Source organism: Schistocerca gregaria, chromosome 6 (genome assembly GCF_023897955.1).
Source record: "Schistocerca gregaria isolate iqSchGreg1 chromosome 6, iqSchGreg1.2, whole genome shotgun sequence".
Classification (NCBI taxonomy): domain Eukaryota; kingdom Metazoa; phylum Arthropoda; class Insecta; order Orthoptera; family Acrididae; genus Schistocerca; species Schistocerca gregaria.
Genome location: NC_064925.1, coordinates 418344379 through 418366359, shown reverse-complemented (window position 1 = coordinate 418366359; position 21981 = coordinate 418344379). Strand labels below are relative to the sequence as shown.

The following is a 21981-nucleotide window of genomic DNA, read 5'->3' as shown; positions in this document are numbered from 1 at the left end:
GTAATAGACGGCAAATCATCGAGTAAAACTGAAGTGATATCAGGTGTTCCCCAGGGAAGCGTCCTGGGACCTCTGCTGTTCCTGATCTATATAAATGACCTGGGTGACAATCTGAGCAGTTCTCTTAGATTGTTCGCAGATGATGCTGTAATTTACCGTCTAGTAAGGTCATCCGAAGACCAGTATCAGTTGCAAAGCGATTTAGAAAAGATTGCTGTATGGTGTGTCAGGTGGCAGTTGACGCTAAATAACGAAAAGTGTGAGATGATCCACATGAGTTCCAAAAGAAATCCGTTGGAATTCTCAAGGCTGTCAATTCAACTAAGTACCTGGGTGTTAAAATTACGAACAGCTTCAGTTGGAAGGACCACATAGATAATATTGTCGGGAAGGCGAGCCAAAGGTTGCGTTTCATTGGCAGGACACTTAGAAGATGCAACAAGTCCACTAAAGAGACAGCTTACACTACACTCGTTCGTCCTCTGTTAGAATATTGCTGCGCGGTGTGGGATCCTTACCAGGTGGGATTGACGGAGGACATCGAAAGGGTGCAAAAAAGGGCAGCTCGTTTTGTATTATCATGTTATAGGGGAGAGAGTGTGGCAGATATGAGTTGGGATGGAAGTCATTACAGCATAGACGTTTTCCGTCGCGGCGAGACCTTTTTACAAAATTTCAGTCACCAACATTCTCTTCCGAATGCGAAAATATTTTGTTGAGCCCAACCTACATAGGTAGGAATGATCATCAAAATAAAATAAGAGAAATCAGAGCTCGAACAGAAAGGTTTAGGTGTTCGTTTTTCCCGCTCGCTGTTCGGGAGTGGAATAGTAGAGAGATAGTATGATTGTGGTTCGATGAACCCTCTGCCAAGCACTTAAATGTGAATTGCAGAGTAGTCATGTAGATGTAGATGTAGATGTAGATGTAGGTTCTGCAGGAATGTGGATAGGATACCCTCACCATCATTTCATATCACAAAGATGTCATCACTGAATTTTAACCAGGTCAGGCTTTTGGTATTTAAGAAGGATTCCACTATATGACATAAGAATAAGTAAGCATAGGATGGTGCCACATGGGGGCCCATTGCTGTACCATGGATTTTTTTGTATGTGATACCTTCAAATGTGAAGTTAATGTGGGTGTGGATATAGTTGGTCATGATGATCAGGAAGGAGATTTTAGGTTTGGAGTGATTTTGGTATTGGAAAGGTAGTGTACAGTAGTGCCAAGCCCTTGAGCATAAGGAATGTTAGTGTAGGGGACGTTGATATCAATAATGATGAGCAGGCTGTTGTGTGGTAAAGGAATAAAAACTGTGGAGGAAATTGTTGGTGTCCTTTATAAAGGAAGGTGGGTTGCAGGTAATAAGGTTGAAGGTGTTGATCCACGAGGACAGAGCTTCTTTCAGCAAAGGCACATTAACCAGCCACAATGGGGCATCCTACATGGTTGGGTATGTGGACTTTAGGAAGCATGCAGAGGTTTGGAGTGTGGGGAGTGGTAGTGGTGAGGAGAGATGTAGATTCAAAGAACAGGTTCTGGGATTGGGTCTAAGGCTTTGAGGAGATATCTGTAATGGGGTCACTGTGAAGGATTAGTAGGTGGACGAATCTGACAGCAGAAGGAGTCCCATTTCCATGTAATCCCTGCAGTTCAAAGCCATAGTATGGAGCCTTTGTCAGTAGGTAAGAGATTATAAAGTTGGGTTCAGATTTTAGGGGGTGTATTGCAGTTCCTTCTGTGGATACAAGGTTAGTTTCTATGCTGAGAGATTTGGCGAATAATGGTGAGGTGAGGTTACAGGTTAAAAAATTATGAACTGTTAATGAGAGAGTGATTTGGGGGCTGTGTGTGTGGATCATGGTTGAAAGAAGAAAAGAACTGTGTCAGGCATGGTTCAACATTAGCTTCGGGTAGAGCATAAATGGTGGGGTTGGTGGCAAAAGTTCATTTCCACTGTAGGGACCTGAAGACTTGCTTTATTGGTGTTGTACATTTTCATGATTTTGACTGAGATAAACTGACACTGGAGTGTTCACCTTTAGCACACTTGTGTAGAATTTGACACAGAATTAGCTAAGTAAAGAATCTGTGCAATTCGCATTTTTATTTATTTGTAGAAGCGGACTTTGGGATATTCCTTTATGTGAGAACATGTGTCATATTCATATGCTCATTTGAAATTCTAGAGTCATGCATTTTACTGTTTGCGTCGCTTATGCATAGAGTTTCATTGATTGTATCAATACTTGTTTGTATTGTGATCTATTGTGAACTTTCGAACATTTATGAGTACCACAATAAACTTGTACCAGTACAGCTACCATCAGTTGTAGGCCTAAACTTACTGGTGCTATTTTAAAATTTTTGAGAATGTAGGCCTATCCATGTTCAGAAAAGTTGTTCTCTAATTTCTTGTATAATTACATGAGAAATAGGACATTTTTGAGATTTTTCATAAGCTGCAAGAGTTGTGGTTAACATATTTCATTGCAAATCAGTGTTTGTGACTCACTGCCAAAGAAGTGATCACCCCAAATTTTGGTGTACATCAGTGGAAATAAATGTACTTTTTTGGGAATTTTCAGAAGTTACTGTTATCCTGTGCATAAACTGATTCATAGTATTAAATTGGCGTATGTGATTTACTGTAGCAGATATTTTAACTAACACATTGACTTACATTTATTTCTCCCTTTCAATAGTAGTATGTATTATCTATATTTATTGTAATTTAACTCTATTTTTGAGTTTGTCAGTGACTATAATTGACCTCAAAAAGTTTTATTAAACTAGTAATTTTTACCACTGGCTTTTCTGTTGCCTTAATGGAAATCTTTTTTTGTTTATTTGCTTAATTTCTATTGGGGAATCTTGACACTGGAGATTCTGTTGGATTTCTATAATGGGCTGACTGTGGTAGGGTTTGTAGGTGGAAAAATGTGACAGGCAATGCAGTCCCTTCACAATGTAATGCCACATTTCAAAATCACAGTGGTGGAACCTTTGTCAGTAGATAGGATTATAAAGCTGGGATCAGTTTTTAGACAGTGGACAGTCTGTTGCCTGGTTGGGAATCAGTATCCTTTAGCTCAGCAAATTAAACAATAGCAGATGTAGTCTAAAGTAATTTGTTATTGCCCTGTAAAATATTGCACTAGCCACAATCCAGACCCCCTGTGAATGTTGTTTTCAAATACAGGATGAGTTAGTTGACATTTGTAAAGTCTGACTATTGTCGGCAAATGATTGGCAGCAGTGAATCAACGTGTTGGATAAGTTCCCAAGAGTTCTGTGCCTGTGGTACCTCAAGTACTGCCCTCTCCTGCGAACCCTGTCTCATCTCAGGAAGGATGAAATCTGCCATTACTCGTCTTCTTGGCTGCGAATGGCTTGTCAATAGTAGATCTACATGGCCTGTACAGAGTAAACAGGGATCAAGGAGGACTCAGAATGTTATGCCAATAAACCTAACCAACAAGTTCAGGGTGCTGCCTTTTCCTGAAACTAAAACTAAGCCAGTGGGACTCACTTAAGTGGTTTTGGGGACACCTGCTTTGCCCCACATCGAGAGGAGGAAAATGCAAAAATGTGGGGTCTATTAATCATCTGTGGTTCAAACATATGGTGAATAATGGTAACCCTTATGGAAACAGCAGCAAGGGACAGGAAGGAGCACCAGGTACAATCACTGTCTACGGCTGGGTGCCTCATTCAACATGTTGATGAGACCAGTCCAACTGCCATTGAGGGAATAGGGTACAACCAATTGCAGATTATGGTACATGTTGGAACAAACTATACCTGCCATACTTGGGTCATCCCAGTGACTGTCACAGGAAGGTAGGAAGACTAGCCTTGTACATGGATTTACAACAAAGCTCACAATTTGTAGCATTGTCCCCAGAACTGGTTATGGCCCCTGGTTCTGAATCGAAGGGAAGTACTCAAACCAGAGACTTTGAGGGTTGCGTGAGAAGCTGTGACTATCTGGACTTGCACCATAGGATAGAGAACTGTAGGGTTTCCCTAATTGGGTGAGGTGTGCACTACACATCAGAGGCTGCTAACAGGTAGCTGACTGTGTGTGGGGTAAACACAAAGGTATTTTTTTAGATTAGGCAACTCTCCATCCCGTCCAGAAGACAGCTGTAGTAGACACAGAAGTATAAGTGTAAGGTCCAAATGTATGCCCATTTCAAGTGAGAGTATTAAAATCCTAGTAGTTTACTGCCAAAGATAAAAAAGTGTAATTTTACATAAATTACACAAAAATGCATGCAAAAAAATATGTAAGAGTACATGGGAAAAATCACAAAAAGGATGGAACCGATGAAGTATGGGGAAAGAAGGTGAAACCGGAGTGAGTATAGCCCATAGTGAAAGGCGAAATGAACTAAAATCAGTGTGAAACACAATGAGATGAAAGAGAAAAATAAAAGGTTGATAATGTGGGATGCAGGTCAGTAGGTGAATATGTGTGAAGAGAGGAAACAGCAGATGTAAATGGATTAGGCGAGGTTAGTATGTGTGTGCTGGAGTAAGGGAAAAGAAATGGGGAGGTTTTGGTAGTCATTGTTCAACAAGTTAGTGAGGCACAGGCGACTGCAGAAAACAACATGTAAAAATACACACACTGAAACTCATATTTTACAGTAACTAGAGCAGCCTGCATAACACCACCTAAAAAAACGCTCCAACCTGTAACGTCCTACTCCAGCCACGGACTACCGGTATCCACCAAATCGACAACAGCGACCAAATCTTCCTCACATCCCCTCTTGTCCAACAAATCGTGCCTCACAGTTCTACTATATTCACCACACCATAACAAACACCTTCCAAGTACCTTATATAATCCAGAACCTAAACGGGCCTGAAATACAGTCATGAACCTTTCCACCAAAATCCTTAGTCCCACAGAAGTATCAGTCCTTATATTTTTCCCAACTCACAAATAGAGTCATGCTGAACTTGTTAAAGACATTCTCTCCTTCCCCAACTCCCTACAGCGCAGACAGCATTTCACCATCAACTCCATATTAACATTACTAAATTTCTTAACCTCAAACTTTGCCTAACAGTCATTCCCCCAATCCCCCAAAATGGAAGCTAGCATTACATCCACAGAAAGAACTGCAATCCTTGATGTAAAAATTGATTCCAACCCTAAAATCTTTAGCTTATCTATGAAAGGCTCCACCACTTTGCTTTAAGCCACAGGGATTCCCTCGACCATCTGTCAGAATCATCCACCTACAAACCCTGCCACAGTGACCTCATTTCAGAAATCCAACAGAATCTTCAGCCTCTCCTCAAATCCTTTGTCCCCATCCCAGAACCCATCCCCTGAATCTATATTTGTCCTTACTCCTACCACTACTTGCACCACTTTCTTGTACTTGCATCCTAAAGTCCATATTCCCAACTACCCAACCATGCAGGATGCCCCATTGTGGGTGTTTACTGTGTCCCCACTGGAAGAATCTCTATCCTCATGGACTAACACCTTCAGCCTATTATCCCTGTACCTTCCTATATAGATGACACCAACAATTTCCTCCACAGTTTTTGTTCATTTACCACACAGCACCCTGCTCGTCACTATTGATGTCACCTCCCTTTACGCTAACATTCCTAATGCCCATAGCTTGCACTGTTGAACACTACATTTCCAATGCCAAAATTACTCTATACCTAAAACCTTCTTCCTGGTCACCATGACCAACTATATGTCACTCAGTGCTACTTTTCCTTTGAAGGCATCATGTACAGACTAATCCAAGGTACCGTTCACCAACCTCTGCTAACCTATTCATGGTCCATCTAGAGGAAGCCTTCCTAACCATAGAGAATCCCAAATGCTCATCTGGTTAAGATTCAGTGGTGACATCTTTGTGATCTGGACTGATGGTGAGGAAATCCTATGCACATTCCTCTAGAACTTCCCCCATTTGCTTTACCTGATCCTCCTCAGCTCACCAAGCCACCTTCTTCGATGCTGATCTTTACCTTAAAGATGGCTACATCAATATCTCCATCCATGTCAAATTTGCCAACCACCAGCAATACCTCCACATTGCAGCTGCCACCCATTGCATACCAAGAAGGCCCTTCGAATCAGCCTAGCCAGGCGTGGCTGTCACATATGTAGTGACAATCAGATCCTCTCCAATATACCAAGGACCTCACAAAGGTCTTCACAGACCAAAATTACCCTCCCACCCTTATATAGAAACATGTTTCCCATACCTTCTTTCCCAGTCACCTACCACCTCCACATTGCCACCATCAACAACAAAAGCGCTCCCCTTGTGACTCCAGGACTGGAGCAACTGAATCAGCATTCTCTGCTAGGGTTTAGACTACCTTTCATCGAGCCCTGAATTTAGGAATATCCCATCCAGTGTCCTTCCCACCCTCCCCACAGTGGTATTCTGCCACCTAATGAACTGATGCAGTATCCTTATACTACTTACTCATGTCTGGTCACAAGCATCATCTATTCTATCAAAGACAGGAGATGTGATTACAAACTAAACTGTAACCATTGTGCTGCTTTCTACATGGGCATGACAAGCAACCACCCAAAGTGTGGCCGAGAGACAGCTGGAACACCCAGTTGCTGTATGTGCTGCCCAACACAATGTGCTTCACCTCAGGGACTGCTGCAGAGCCTGTGCCATATCTGATCCTTCCTACCAACACCAGCTTTCCTGATCTGCACAGGGAGGAACTCTCCCTGCAATATACATACATTCCCGTAACCCCCCGTGCTCTCGAACGTTGTTAGCAGTCCTAACCTGTCACCACAACTACTTCTGTACGACATCAAAATGCATTAACCTCTCACATACGCCAGGTGTCATCACTGGCAGTGGAGGGTATATAAAGCACAATAGGAGACTGAGGAAATGGAGTAATTTATCTGCCATCCAAAAAGTAATGATCATTGACTTTCAGGCCAAGGATGGAAGTATTTCCCAGATGGCTTAGTTTCTAAACTGTTCACTTGTTGGCATGGTTGTATTATAGCATGGATGACAAAATGGCCCTATGCTGAGGAAACTAGTGCATCATGAGCCATAGATGAAAAGGGTGAACGACGGCTGCAGAGGTGTGTAAGGGCAAATAGACATGAAAATGCTGAGCAACTGAACTCCCAGATGAACCAAGGTGCTACCAACAGTGTCTCATCAACAGCCATTCAGTTAATATCAATGCATGTGGGCCTCCACAGCAGGCACCTGGTTCGTGCACCCATGCTCACTGCTGATCATTGACAATGGAGGCAGAATCTCCAAACCACTACCACAAGTGGATGTTTTCTGAATGGTGACAGATGGGTTTTTCAGATGAATCATTCTGTATGCTCCATCAGACAGATGGCCATTGGCGTATGCAGCCATGAAACAACCAACAGAAGGGTTCAGGTTGAAGGAGGGAGCATTATGGTCTGTGGAATGATTTCATTGACTTTCCTGTGTGAGCTCATGATTTTGGAAGATACAGTGGATGGACATAAGAATGCATCTATCCTTAGGGACCATGTCCACCCCTACTAGCAGTTTCTTTTTCCTTGGCACTATGGCATTTACCAGCAAGAAAATTCAACATGTCACAATGCTTGCAGTATATGTGCATGCTTCAAAGAGCACCTGGATGAGTTTTACAGTACTCCCCTCATATCAAGAATCTCTAGGGTCACCACGATTGGATCCTTAGCAGTGAAACCTAGTGCAGCTGGTCGTGGCAGTGGACTCAGTATGGTTCTACATTCCTGTAGTGGCTTCCAGAATCTCATTGAATCTTTTTCTCCATGTCTGCAACTTAATCATAGCTAACACTTGGTTCCAGAATCATGAAAGAAGGTTGTATACATGGAAGAACCCTGGAGATACTAAAAGGTTTCAGATAGATTATATAATGGTAAGACAGAGATTTAGGAACCAGATTTTAAATTGTAAGACAATTCCAGGGGCAGATGTGGACTCTGACCACAATCTATTTGTTGTGAACTGTAGATTAAAACTGAAGAAACTGCAAAAAGGTGGGAATTTAAGGAGATGGGACCTGGATAAACTGAAAGAACCAGAGGTTGTACAGAGTTTCAGGGAGAGCATAAGGGAACAATTGACAGGAATAAGGGAAAGAAGTACAGTAGAAGAAGAATGGGTAGCTTTGAGGAATGAAATAGTGAAGGCTGCAGAGGACCAAGTAGGTATAAAAAGATGAGGGCTAGTAGAAATCCTTGGGTAACAGAAGAGATACTGAATTTAATTGATGAAAGGAGAAAATACAAAAATGCAGTAAGTGAAGCAGCCAAAAGGAATACAAACGTCTCAAAAATGAGATAGACAGGAAGTGCAAAATGGCTAAGCAGGGATGGCTAGAGGACAAATGTAAGGATGTAGAGGCTTATCTCATAAGGGGTAAGATAGTAACTGCCTACAGGAAAATTAATGAGATCTTTGGAGAAAAGAGAACCACTTGCATGAAATCAAGAGCTGAGATGGAAACCCAATTCTAAGCAAAGAAGGGAAAGCAGAAAGGTGCAAGGAGTATATAGAGGGTCTATACAAGGGTGATGTACTTGAGGACAATATTATGGAAATGGAAGAGGATGTAGATGAAGACGAAATGGGAGATACGATACTGCGTGAAGAGTTTGACAGAGCACTGAAAGACCTAAGTTGAAACAAGGCCTCGGGAGTAGACAACATTCCATTAGAACTACTGACAGCCTTGGAAGAGCCAGGCCTAACAAAGCAACAGGCGAAATTCCCTCAGACTTCAAGAAGACTATAATAATTCCAATCCCAAAGAAAGCAAGTGTTGACAGGTGTGAAAATTACCGAACTATCAGTTTAATAAGTCACAGCTGCAAAATACTAATGCGAATTCTTTACAGAGGAATGGAAAAACTGGTTGAAGCCGACCTCGGGGAAGATCAGTTTGAATTCCGTAGTAATGTTGGAACACGTGAGGCAATACTGTCCCTACGACTTATCTTAGAAGAAAGATTAAGGAAAGGCAAACCTACGTTTCTAGCATTTGTAGACTTAGAGAAAGCTTTTGACAATGTTGACTGGAATACTCTCTTTCAAATTCTGAAGGTGGCAGGGGTAAAATACAGGGAGTGCAAGGCTATTTACAATTTGTACAGAAACCAGATGGCAGTAATAAGAGTCGAGGGACATGAAAGGGAAGCAGTGGTTGGGAAGGGAGTGAGACAGGGTTGTAGCCTCTCCCCAATGCTATTCAATCTCTATATTGAGCAACCAGTAAAGGAAACAAAAGAAAAGTTTGGAGTTGGTATTAAACTCCATGGAGAAGAAATAAAAACTTTGAGGTTCGCCGATGACATTGTAATTCTGTCAGAGACAGCAAAGGACTTGGAAGAGAAGTTGAACGGAATGCACAGTGTCTTGAAAGAAGGGTATAAGATGAACATCAACAAAAGCAAAAGGAGGATAATGGAATGTAGTTGAATTAAATCGGGTGATGCTGAGGAAATTAGATTAGGAAATGAGACACTTAAAGTAGTAAAGGAGTTTTGCTATTTGGGGAGCAAAATAACTGATGATGGTCGAAGTAGAGAGGATATAAAATATAGACTGGCAATGGCAAGGAAAGTGTTTCTGAAGAAGAGAAATCTGTTAACATCGAGTATTGATTTAAGTGTCAGAAAGTAGTTTCTGAAAGTATTTGTATGGTGTGTAGCCCTGTATGGAAGTGAAACATGGACAATAAATAGTTTATACAAGAAGAGAGTAGAAGCTTTTGAAATGTGATGCTACAGAAGAATGCTGAAGATTAGATGGGTAGATCACATAACTAATGAGGAGGTATTGAATCAAATTGGGGAGGAGTTTGTGACACAGCTTGACTAGAAGAAGGGATCGGTTGGTAGGACATGTTCTGAGGCATCAAGGGATCACCAATTTGGTACTGGAGGGCAGTGTGGAGGGTAAAAATCATAGAGGGAGACCAAGAGATGAGTACACTAAGCAGATTCAGAAGGATGTAGGCTGCAGTAGGTACTGGGAGATGAAGAAGCTTGCATAGGATAGAGTAGCATGGGGAGCTGCATCAAACCAGTCTCAAGACTGAAGACCACAACAACAACTGCAATAGGTCATTGTTCAGGCTTTTGACAGATGTCCACATTAATGTGACTAGTGTGTGTGAAATTTGACTATTTACTATTCCTCCTGGTGATTCAATATTAATGGCCTACAGTGTGTATGCGGTAAGAAAGGGAATTTTCTGCCCAGTGGCAGATATCTAATGTCATTCTTGCATTGAAACAAGGAAAATGACCCCATGGTTTATTAGACCAATATGCGTTTTGGTCCCTCTGTACTATTTGATAGGATGATGAACGGGTGACTATCCTGTTGCTTAGATACCAATGGGCTTCTCTTCAAATACAAAGTGTTTCTGTGAGTTCTCATTCACTACAGACCATCTGGTGCACTTAGAATATATAGTTCAACATGTCTTTCGACATCAGCATAACTTAATTACTCCAGTATCTTCTTTGCAGAAAGTGCATACCAGCACTTTGCACTATAATAGTTCCCTGTGCTTTCCACAAATGGGGACAAGCTCCACTTTAAAAATCTTCCAAAAATTCACTGTGTGTGCCTTCTTGACTAAACTTAGGATGAAACTGGTTCTATACACTTCTCTAACCATCATTTGGAAATCACAAACCAGCTATCAGTCAGACTCTGAGAATTAGGAGGGAAAGTAGATTTTACCATAAAAGTTAATGATCCTTGTTGCTTTGTGTCAGTTCCAGGGTGAGTGTGGAATTACCCCCCCCCCCCCCCCCCAATCCAGTTCTGTCTGGCTGGGGCCTTTAAATAGATCCTTGTTCTGCATGTATATTCCTGACAATCAAGTTCAACTCACAACTTATTTAGCCACGTCAAGTCTTGCAGCTTTTGACTATAACTTTTATTAACTTTTTGTCACCTTTCATCACACCTCTTTCATGAGACCTGATTCTAGTTCATCTTTATGAGCCAAGCATTTTGAAGATGGAGGAGCTGGTAACACAGTGGTCATCAACTGTAGAACAAAGATGTAAAGATTATTAGTGCTACAGAAACAGTATCCAAGCAAGTAAATCAGTCACTGCTAAGCAGTGTCTCACCTGACGTGGTTTTTTATTTATTTTTATTTTTATTTTTTTCTCTCATAAGCATTCTCACTGACTACATGCAGTCAAACTATAACTTATTCTCTTGTGCCAAACACATCTCAGAGAACCATCTACAGCCAACATCCTCTGTTATTTGTTGGATATAGTCTGGTCTCATTCTTCACAATTTTTTCTCTGTTTCTCCCACTAGAACCATGACATTAGTCCACAATGCCTTAATAAATGTCCTATTCGTTCTGTCACTTCTTGTCACTATTTTCCACAGATTCTTTCCTTGCTGATTCCATGGAGAATCTCCTCATTTTTTATCAGTCCACTTAATTTTCAGCAGCATTCTGTAGCCCATCATTTCAGATGCTGAGATTCTCTTCTTTTCTGGTTTTGCTGCAGTCCGTGATTCATTTCCATAGAGTGTAGTGCTCCAGATGAACATTCTCTGAAATTCCTTTCTCAAATTAAAGCATATGTTTGACACCACTCTTTCACTGAGGATAGCAATATTGTTAGTGACTCTTATCATTGATATCCTTTCACCTTGTATACTTTTGAACCTTACTTTTATTTCCTCCATTCCTTCTTTGATACACTTCTTGAACAGAGGAGGAAGATTTCGTTCCTCCCTTCATTATTTTTGCTCAAAATGCTCCTGTATTGGATATCTATTCTTATAGTTCCCTTTTAGTTCTTGTATATATTGTATATAACTTATGTTTCTGCTATAGTTTAATATCGACTTTTCTGATAACTTCAAACATCCTGCATCATTTTATGTTGTCATACTCTTAGACAAATCTTATGAAAGTGTGTTGATTTTTCTGAAGTCTTGCTTCCATTATCAAGCATAATGTGAGAACTGCCCATTTTCGTGCCATTGCCTCTACAAATGCCATAATGATTGTCATTTAACAGATCCACAATTTTCTTTCCCATTCTTTTGGCTGTCAGTTACTAAGCTGATTGTATGATAGTTCTCGCATTTATCTGCCCTTCCGTATCCTCAGGATTGTATGGATGATATATTTCTTAAAATCTGATGCCATGTCTTCTCTCTCAAATACTCTACACATGAACTTGAACAGTCATTTAGTTGACACTTTCTCCAATGAATTTAGAAATTCTGAAGCAATGTTATCTAACCCTTCTGCCTTATTAGATCACAAATCTTCCAAAGCTCTATTGAACTCATGCCAGGTGTATATGACCTGGGACAACCGGAGATCTGGGAAAAACACATGAATTTTTTTCATCTGACACAAAAACCAGGAAAAGCCTGGGAATTTTTTAGAATTCTGGGAATTTTTCATTGTTTTAGTTTTCAATTAAAACTTTGTAACTTTGACTGGTAAGAACCAATACTCTAACAAAAGATATTACTGTAACTCGCTACTGCAGATTAATACTGCAGCAATAAAACATGAACGAGAGAAAAAAAAGAAAATAAAACATAAGTTGCAAAGTAAATGCGCCATATACAACAATAAAACACAGTGCTCATACAAGCATCTGCCAATAGCAAAATGTGTCAAAGGCTTGGGAAGACTATGCAGTGCTTCAAAACAACAAATTGCCTCCGATGAATGTGATGTTACAATTGCTTACATTAGATTAGTTTGAGCAGTTGCGAGCAAGTTCACACACGTGTGCAACTGAGTTCTTCCGTTTCTGCCTACAAAAATGTGACAGTTAGCTGTATAAGCAGTAGCAGCAAGCGACCAGATATTACCTGGAAAAATTTTGCTGGTGCGCTCAAGCTGCCGGATTCACGCATGCGCAATGGACCTGTATGTAGACGGGGCCAAACTTTGGTATCTGCCCCCGGCGGCAATTTCAGGGGGGGGGGGGGGGGGGACACCAAATTCATATACTTGAGGAAAAAGCCCTTGTTTCACAAAGCGCCTGGCATGCAACAGACGTTGGTCTATCGATTATTCATATGATTTTGAAACGTATCCCTGTTTTCTGAGTTGATTTCGGAATAAATCATAAGTTTATTTTTGATTGCATGCATAGTGTATGTGATGTCTCTGCCAGGGGGATCCCTGTAGCATCTAGAAATCATTTTTCCTGCAGACTTAAGTGCTTGGGGCTACACGAGCTAAGTGGAATAAAGCCGAACGGGTGACGTCAATCACTGTTTACGTGGTTGAGTGTGTTTCTGATTGATCAGCATTGTTATAATTAGTAGCGAAGTCCATAGATTCAGCCTACCAGAGTGGAAATAAACGATTAACAGGAATAACAGGTACGAAAGAGTACAAGTTGTCTTGTCACTGTATCCAACAAAATGAAATTTTGACAGAAAATTTTTGGCCAGACTGCTACACTAGTAAGGGCCAGGTGTACAGTTCCCGGCTAGCAGCCCATAAAGTTCTATTCTGGGAGTAGCATGGAAAACGTGTTGTACGAACATGTAATAGTGCCCAACCAGAAAATAATTAAGCCTGTGATTCTGGCAGGGTTAGTGCAGTTAATCGGCGAACAAATTTTAACAATGGTATGAATAGCTACAAAATTGGTGTCAACAAGATTGTTTGTTAGAACGAGGAAGGAGAAGAAACAGGGAAGAATAAAATTATGGAAGAATAAAACGATTCCAAATTTATATAAAAATTTTGTAATACTACTTGTAGATCTCATGCTTTAGAAACTGATGCATATGAATGAAATGTGAAACTATTTCCTAACATAAAACCTTTTGCTTGTGGTAGACCTAATAGGCATTTGATATTGGTACTTCATGAGATATATCTTGTTATAAAAATGACCATTTGTTCCAAAACAGCCTCGTTTATTTGATCTGTGTTACAATTTCTGCAACATCAGACAGGCCTATTTTGTTTTATCTAGCAGACAGTGACAAAAACACATAAACAGATAGAGAAATCACACCAGACTTCCGGTATTTCTGTTACACTCACATTCTCCCAAGGATCAGACCAACCTCTGACCATTTGTGCTGCCCTTCTCTGTATACGAAAAATTCATGCTAGTCCTATTTGGAACTGGTCCCACACACTGGAGCAAGATTCTAGTATGAGTCACACAAGTGATCTGCAAGAAATATCCTCTGTAGACTGATTGCAGTTCCCCAGTGTTCTACCAATAAACCTGCTGTGCCCACGAGTTGACTGATTGCAACCGTGAGACACTGACTGATATTATAGTGATACTATACTACATTTTTTCATTTTGTAAAGTGCACAATTTTACATTTCTGAACATTTAAAGCAAGTTGCCAATTTTTGTATTAGTTTGACATCTTATCAAGGCCTGACTGCATATTTATGGAGTTTCTATTAGACAGTATTTCATTTTAAATAACTGCATCATCTGTAAAAGGTGTGAGGTTAGCACTGCAGAGTGGTCTCTCTTGTAAATAATGATTTTGGAGGAACAAATATATTTTTTTATGTAGAATGATTCCTCACTAGCCATATTATAGTGTTATTAGTAACTGTGAAACACAGCGTAGATATTGAATAGATTTGGTGGTATGCATATCAGTAAGTGGCATATTTCCCAGTTCTCAGCCTCTACCTGTAATCAGGATGTATTCAGGGCCATACTGAGGGAATGATGAGATAAACCCACACCTAGGGTGTAGCCACAGGTGGGGCACAAAAGCTGACAAGGAAAATAAAGGAGGAGGCAGGGAGAATTACGTAGGAGAGGTACATGAGTTCTCCTACCACTCATATTCCTACTTTCTGCCATGAGAAGAAGCCTTGTTAGTTGGCCTGTGACAGCAAATGCTTGCTGTTGTCACAGTGTCATTACTACATACAGTAATGCAAAACAGTACTACAAAATAGTGGAGTCATTTAACGATTTCATAATTTAAAATTTTAGTGAAAGCTTGTAACAATTAGACCAGGGTGAAGTGTACAGGGAACTTGCTGCTAATTTAAAATTTAACCTATTTCATGATACCTTAGTGAGTATATTTGAGAACAGTTTCCCTAAGCAAACAGTGAAATACAATTGTAAGAAACCATCTAAAAAGCCATGGCTTAGTAAAGGGATAAAAATATCTTGTAAAAAGAGAAGTGAAATGTATCTAATAGCTAGGAGAAGTAATGATCCAAAAAGAGTGAAACATTATAAAAACTACTGCACATTATTAAGAAAAGTAATTAAAAATTCCAGAAGTATGTGCATTATGTCTGAGATTAGCACATCTGATAATAAAATTTAAAAAAATTGGAATATTGTTAAAAGGGAAACATGACAACCTAGAGAACAGGAAGACTTTATTTCTAACAAGCTCAGTGAAAAGTTTGTTAACAAGAAGTCAGAAGTAGAAAATATTTTAATGATCATTTTTAAGTGTTATAGATAAAATAGGATCCAGCTATTCATTAAAAAACGCAAGGCAGTATGTGGAAGAGGCAATACCTATGCAATTTGATGAAATTAGAATTCAACCCTGCTCTCCTACTGAAATTAAGAAAATAATAAATTCACTCAAAAGTAGAAGCTCACATTGAATTGATGGCATTTCCAACAGAGTACTAAAATGTATGATTCTCAGCCAAATATGCAGTAACTCACTGAAACAGGGCATTTTTCCATATAGACTGAAATGAGCCATTGTTAAACTATCGCATAAAAAAGGGGATTGGTTTAATGCCAACAAGTACTGTACAATCTCTCTTCTGACAGCTGTAGTGATTCGAGAATTTATGTATAAATTCTAGAACTACTCAGCCCTCTATCGTCTCGAACACATGATATTCTGGATATGAGTGTGGGATGGTAGAATCAAACCTACTGAGTGTCGCATGTTTGTGTGTGCAGGTTTAAAATCAGTCGTCAGAAGAAAGTAGATGCAGCAGTCAGGTGGCACCGTCAAGTACCTGTCGGGCAATCAATAGATGTTTTAGTGAGTGTGTAAGGAAGAATCATGGCGTTTATATGCAGCTCTGTGCTTATTGTGTCATTGACTATTGTTATTAAAACAAGAACAGTTGAAAAAAGTACGATTGAGGACTCTTGATGCAATCTTGTTAGAGGCAAGACTCATTTTATGATTCATGTTATGAAAGGATCATGGTATCTAAGCAAACTTCCTTTTAACTGTAATTCAGTTTGATTCTAATGTCCAACTGTACGAGAGACTTGCAGGAAGTTACATATTCATGTGGAAAGTGAGATTTTTATTGTGTATGGAGGTTAAATACATTATTAGTTGACAAAAAGAAAAGTTTGTATGTCTACCTACTTCATAAGTAGAAGGAATCTAAAAATTCCTGTACCTAGCATTATTCGATGGAGAAGAAGTCAAGAGGGTGTCCAGCAGCCAGCTATTCAGTAAAGAAGAGTGGTTGCAGATTCTAAGTAAGTCACCTTGTAAAGAAGTGGAAGGTGTTTTGGGGGAATAAGCCGATATAACCCAGATCCACACTCACACTTTAGTTGTCAGAATGTTAGACAACTCTACCCAAAATTCTTGAAAAAGTAATGTATTCAAGAGTAGCATCACATATTTGTAAAAAATGAAGTACTAACAAATGCGAGTTTGATTTTCAGAAAGCTTTTTCAACAGTAAATGTTATATATGCTGCCACTGATCAAATATTAAATGCATTGAATAACTGAACACCCATTGGGATATTTTGTGATCTTTCAAAGGTTTTTGACTGCATGAATCATGAAACTCTTGTAGATAAGCTTAAGTATTGTGGTATGAGTGGGACAGTGCACAAATGGTTTAATTCATATGTAATTGAAAGAATGTAGAAGGTTGAAATTAACAGTACAGATAGTCTGCAAAAAATAAGCAGACCCCTCTAACTGGGGAAGCATCAAGAATAGTGCCCATAGCATTCAGTCTTGGACCCCTTATTGTTCTTAATATATATTACTGACTTGCCACTCTGTATTCATGTAAATGACTTTCAGTAAATGACATAACACCATTGACGAAAATAGAATATTCACAGTACCTTCACAATACATACATTCACTTATGAAATTTGTTATTAATAACCCATCCCAGCTCAAAAATGACAGCAAAGTGCATAGCTACAACACTAGAAGAAAGCATTATCTTTACTATTCTGGATTAAATCTGACTTTGGCACAAAAAGGGGGGAATTATGCTGCCACAAAAATCTTTAGTCATTTGCCAAACAGCTCAAAAAGTCTGACGGACAGCCAACCAACATTTAAAAATAAGTTAAAAGAATTTATGAATGACAACACCTTCTACCCAATAGATGAATTTTTAGATATGAAGTAGTAACTGTAAAATAATAATAATAATAATAATAATAATAATAATAATAATAATAATAAAATAATAATTTTGTGTAAAGAACGAACTGTGCCAGTAACCCGAACAACAGGGTACTGATATATTAGAACATGCATTGATACTATGAAATGGTGCATTGATAATGGCTGGACAGTAGCTGAAATCTAGATTTGGTGAATAAAACGTGCAAGAAAAGGACAGCTGATTACTACATTGTCATTTCAGCCAAGTAGCAGTATAAAGAAGTGACCAGTATCAAACAGGTTTTTATTGCTAATGCTGTTTATTAGGCAAAGTGAATTTGGTTCACACAGCAAAGTGCATTTGGTTCATTTTTTGGGATCCACCGAGTACACAAAACAGAATTCAATTTTAGGCATTCTGTGGATGATTGATAAAATTAGGAACTGTTGGTCATTGTGCCATATGTCCGAGCATAGAAAAAATAATGGCAAAGGGGTGGGGTTGGGAAGGCACAGTTTTGGCATTTGTTCCAGGTCACAGATGCATTTTGTATTACTCTGAATGATTTCTTTACTAAAACTTATCACTTTCTCTGTTCTCTGCAGACATTCATATCAAAATTGAATTTATAAGATAGTGCCACATGTGGTTCTCCTCAGTTTATATCCTCTAAATAGTCTGGGTATATGTAATGAAATTTCAGAAACCTTTATAAACAAAAAGGCGCTAGGTTTGAGTGCTGTTCTGGCACACATTTTTAATGTGCCAGGAATTTTCAAATCGGCATACTCTATTGCAGAGTGAAAATTCATTCTGGGAACCCCTTTATATGTTTCTCATCTGAAGAACACTTCTGTTCTGTTTGTGAACTACCATTACACATTTTCTTATTTTTGAATTAATTTGGGTGTATTTAAAACGTTCTCAAGATGCAATAGAAAGAAACAACCTGTCCCACTGAAACTTTTCTATTTTTCAGTGTAATCTCCCTGTACACCAGTGCACTTGGTCCAGTGATGTTCTGGTGCCTTCATACCATCTTGAAAATTAGATTCTTTCAGGCCTACAGAATATCCATCAACTTCAGCTGTCACTTTATTTGAAGAGAACCTCCATACAGCGAGGAAAATTTGGAGCTTAGGAAAGAGATGGAAGTCTATTAGAACCAAATCAGGTGAATAAGATGGCTGTGGCAACAATTTGTATCTCTGTTCAATTATCTTTGCGTAAGCAATGACACCTGTCTGTAGGTGTGCATTGTTTTGTTGAAAGGTGACTTCTTCCTTTTTAGTCGTGACCTTCTTTCCTCATTGCATTTGCTGTAATTGATCCAAAACGTTAACATAATTGCTAGATCTATGGGAAGATAATCTATCAGCAGAATCCCTTTCACATCCAAGAAGACTGATGTCTTGAGCTTTTTAGCCAATGCATTGCCTATGCTTTGATGATGTTGGTGGTGGTGGTGAATAAACATTTCCACTGCTTTGATGTTGTTTTGTCTTCGAGGTACAGTAGTGGACCCAGACTTCATATGTGGTCACAAAGTGGCGCAAAACATCTTGTTGGTTGCCCTGGAAATGGGTCAAACATTCTTTGGACATTTCCCTTCTGTGGCGTTTCAGATCCTGCATTAATAGCCATGGCACCCATCTAGTGACAATTTCTCATATCCATTTCTACTGTTAAAGTGTAATGTTCTCATTCAGATGATATGCCTACAGCTTCATAAATTTCTTGCACTTTCAGTCAGTGACCCTCCTTGAATGTTGTATGCACTGTTGTAATAAAATCTGTTGTAGTGGCACATTTTGACTGACAGTTATGCACATCATCATCTAAGCTGTCCTGACCAAATTTAAACTCATTTGTCCACTTGGAAACAGTTGAATATGAAGCAGCAGAGTCTCCCAGTTCTGAAAAATTCTGCAAATTTCCTTTGCTTTTGTGCCATTCTTTACAAAGTACTTAATCACTGCTTGAATCACAATTTTTTCCATCTTCTCAACTCACTACATGGAAAGAACAACAGAGGGATGTCCATACCACAGATCTAAACCCAGAGCACTGACACATCACATGTTTATTCATAAAAGATGACCTATTAATATGTGTTAACCTCATTGCGTTAGTGCTGAAATTTAGCAAACTTTTCAAACTTCCCTCCTAATAGTTAACAATGATATGTTTTAGATATCATCATTTGTTTACGAGTACCTCAGTTTCCTTCCTTTGTTGTAGAAATAGGAATTGTATTTTGTTGACTTAATCTTTTTCAGTCTTATGCATTATGTATTATACATTGGTATCAACTTTACTTTATTGTTTTCAGGCATCAAAATACCTTGACCCTGGATCTCTTTTCCAAGGAGAGACTGAAGAATCTTTAGCTAGAGTAGCTCAGTGTATTGAGTCTCTGCATATATTTCGGTAGGTAGATTTAATGAATTACAGTTTCTTTGATTTGATTAATTTTGGCAACAAGAGAGGCTTCAAATATAGTTAAAATACTGTTTTTTTAACTTGAACCATGGTTTTGAAGAATGTTGTAACTATTTATGGTTTTGGCTATGAAACAGTAGGTACAGTATGGATGTGAGTAGTATCTTCTGATGAATCAACACTTTGTAGGAATAACACATAGATAAAGTATTGACTGTGTATATTTTGGAAACAAAAGCAACATATTTAGCACAATACCAATGAAAAGTGTAGATCATATTTTGAGATAAAAATAAATCATTAAAAAAGAAGAATTTGAGGTCGGGGTTATTGATTGGATGTTGATTTTAGAAGACTGGCAGGATGCAAGACAACTTACTGAACAGTTCTCTGTAAAACAGACCTTGAAACAAGTAAGAAAAATAACTGAACACTTTTCCATAAAATAGACTTTGAAGCAAGTAGTGAACAACTGTCATGTCTTATTTCTCAAATCCAGATAGTATGGACTGAGAAGGCATCACCAGACAAATGATGACTTGATTGGAAGTGATTTCCTATATAGGCATTATTTACCAGTGTGTGTGTGTGTGTGTGTGTGTGTGTGTGTGTGTGTGTGTGTGTGTGTGTGAGGTATGAAATTAATGAAGCATTTGGAGACACAACCCCATTTGATTACAGCTTCTGTCACATTGACACCTTGATATCTGACCTATTGATTGCAGTCAACCCGAGAAGGAATATTGTATCATTCAGTGGAGTGTTTAGATTAGATTAGATTAGTTTTTCGTTCCATAGATCCGTGTTGAGGAGATCCTCGTGGATGTGGAACGTGTCACCTTTTTTTTTATTCTTATTTTTTTTAGCTGAAATTACAATACTAATAGTATAAATATATACAACACATCATTTGTTTCTATTAAAAAATTCGTCAATGGAGTAGAAGGAGTTGGCCACTAGTAAGTCTTTCAGGCTCCTTTTAAACTGATCTCTATTTGTAACTAAATTTTTTATGTTTGCTGGCTAATTATTGAAGATGAGTGTTCCTGAGTAGTGTACCCCTTTTTGAGCTAAAGTAAGTGCTTTTAAGTCCTTGTGCAGATCATTTTTGTTCCTGGTATTGTATGTATGAATTGAGCTGTTTGTTGGAAAAAGAGACATATTATTTAGGACAAATTTCATTAAGGAGTAATATACTGAGAAGCAGTAGCTACTATACCCAGTTCTTTGAAGAGGTTTCTACAAGACATCCGTGAGTTTACCCCACAAATAATACATATTACACGCTTTTGGACCCTGAAAACTTTTGTTTGACTTGAAGAGTTACCCCAAAATATTATACCATATGACATTATGAAATGAAAGTAGGCAAAGTATGCAAGCTTTTTCACTTTTATGTCGCCTATGTCTGATAACACTCGAATTGCAAATACAGATTTGTTAAGGCGTTTCTGCAGTTCTGTGGTGTGCTCCTCCCAACTGAATTAGTATCAAGTTGTAATCCCAGGAATTTAAGACTGTCAACCTCTTCTATCTGCTCTTCTTCATACTTTATGCACATGCTGGGTGGAAAGCTCTTACAGGTTCTGAATTACATATAGTGAGTCTTTTCGAAGTTTAATGTCTTGAGCACTATGCTGCTCTCTCTATACATGGACAGTTTTGTTAATTTTGATAATTTCAATGAATTATTTACCTTCAGAACAATATCATTCATGATTTTAAAGGCACCTTAACAGTGAAAATGGATGCAACTCCATAAGGGCATTTACTGATGACCATCAACTGGCAGTGCACACAGATTACAGGTTTTTGTCCTTTCAGCATTAAGGTGCATTTAAAATAATTAATGACACCATTCTGAAGGTAAATAATTCATTGAAGGTTATAGATGTCACTCTTGTACAAGTGTAGTGACAAAAATAACTTCTTATTAGTGTAAATACAAGTAAAACAATAATGGAAATTTCTGGATAGAAAAATATGCAAAAGGGAAAGGCAACAGTTTACACATAAAGGACTGGTATGTGGCACACTGCAACACTTAATAGAAAACAGTTAGCACTATCTTTCAAGCTCTTGCTCTTTTTCTATTAAGAGTACACACATTCACATATTCATAACCCCCCCCCCCCCCACC

General features: G+C 38.8%; 1 protein-coding gene across 1 annotated transcript in view; it reads left to right on the top strand.

Annotated features, from left to right (window-relative positions):
* The window catches only part of LOC126278898 (dynein beta chain, ciliary-like), a 195301-nt gene that overhangs the window by 123890 nt on the left and 49430 nt on the right, over window positions 1–21981 (top strand). Inside the window, exon 8 of the mRNA XM_049979173.1 lies at window positions 19732–19829. Within this exon, the coding sequence (XP_049835130.1) occupies window positions 19732–19829 (98 nt within the window). The remainder of the gene's footprint in view (window positions 1–19731; window positions 19830–21981) is intronic.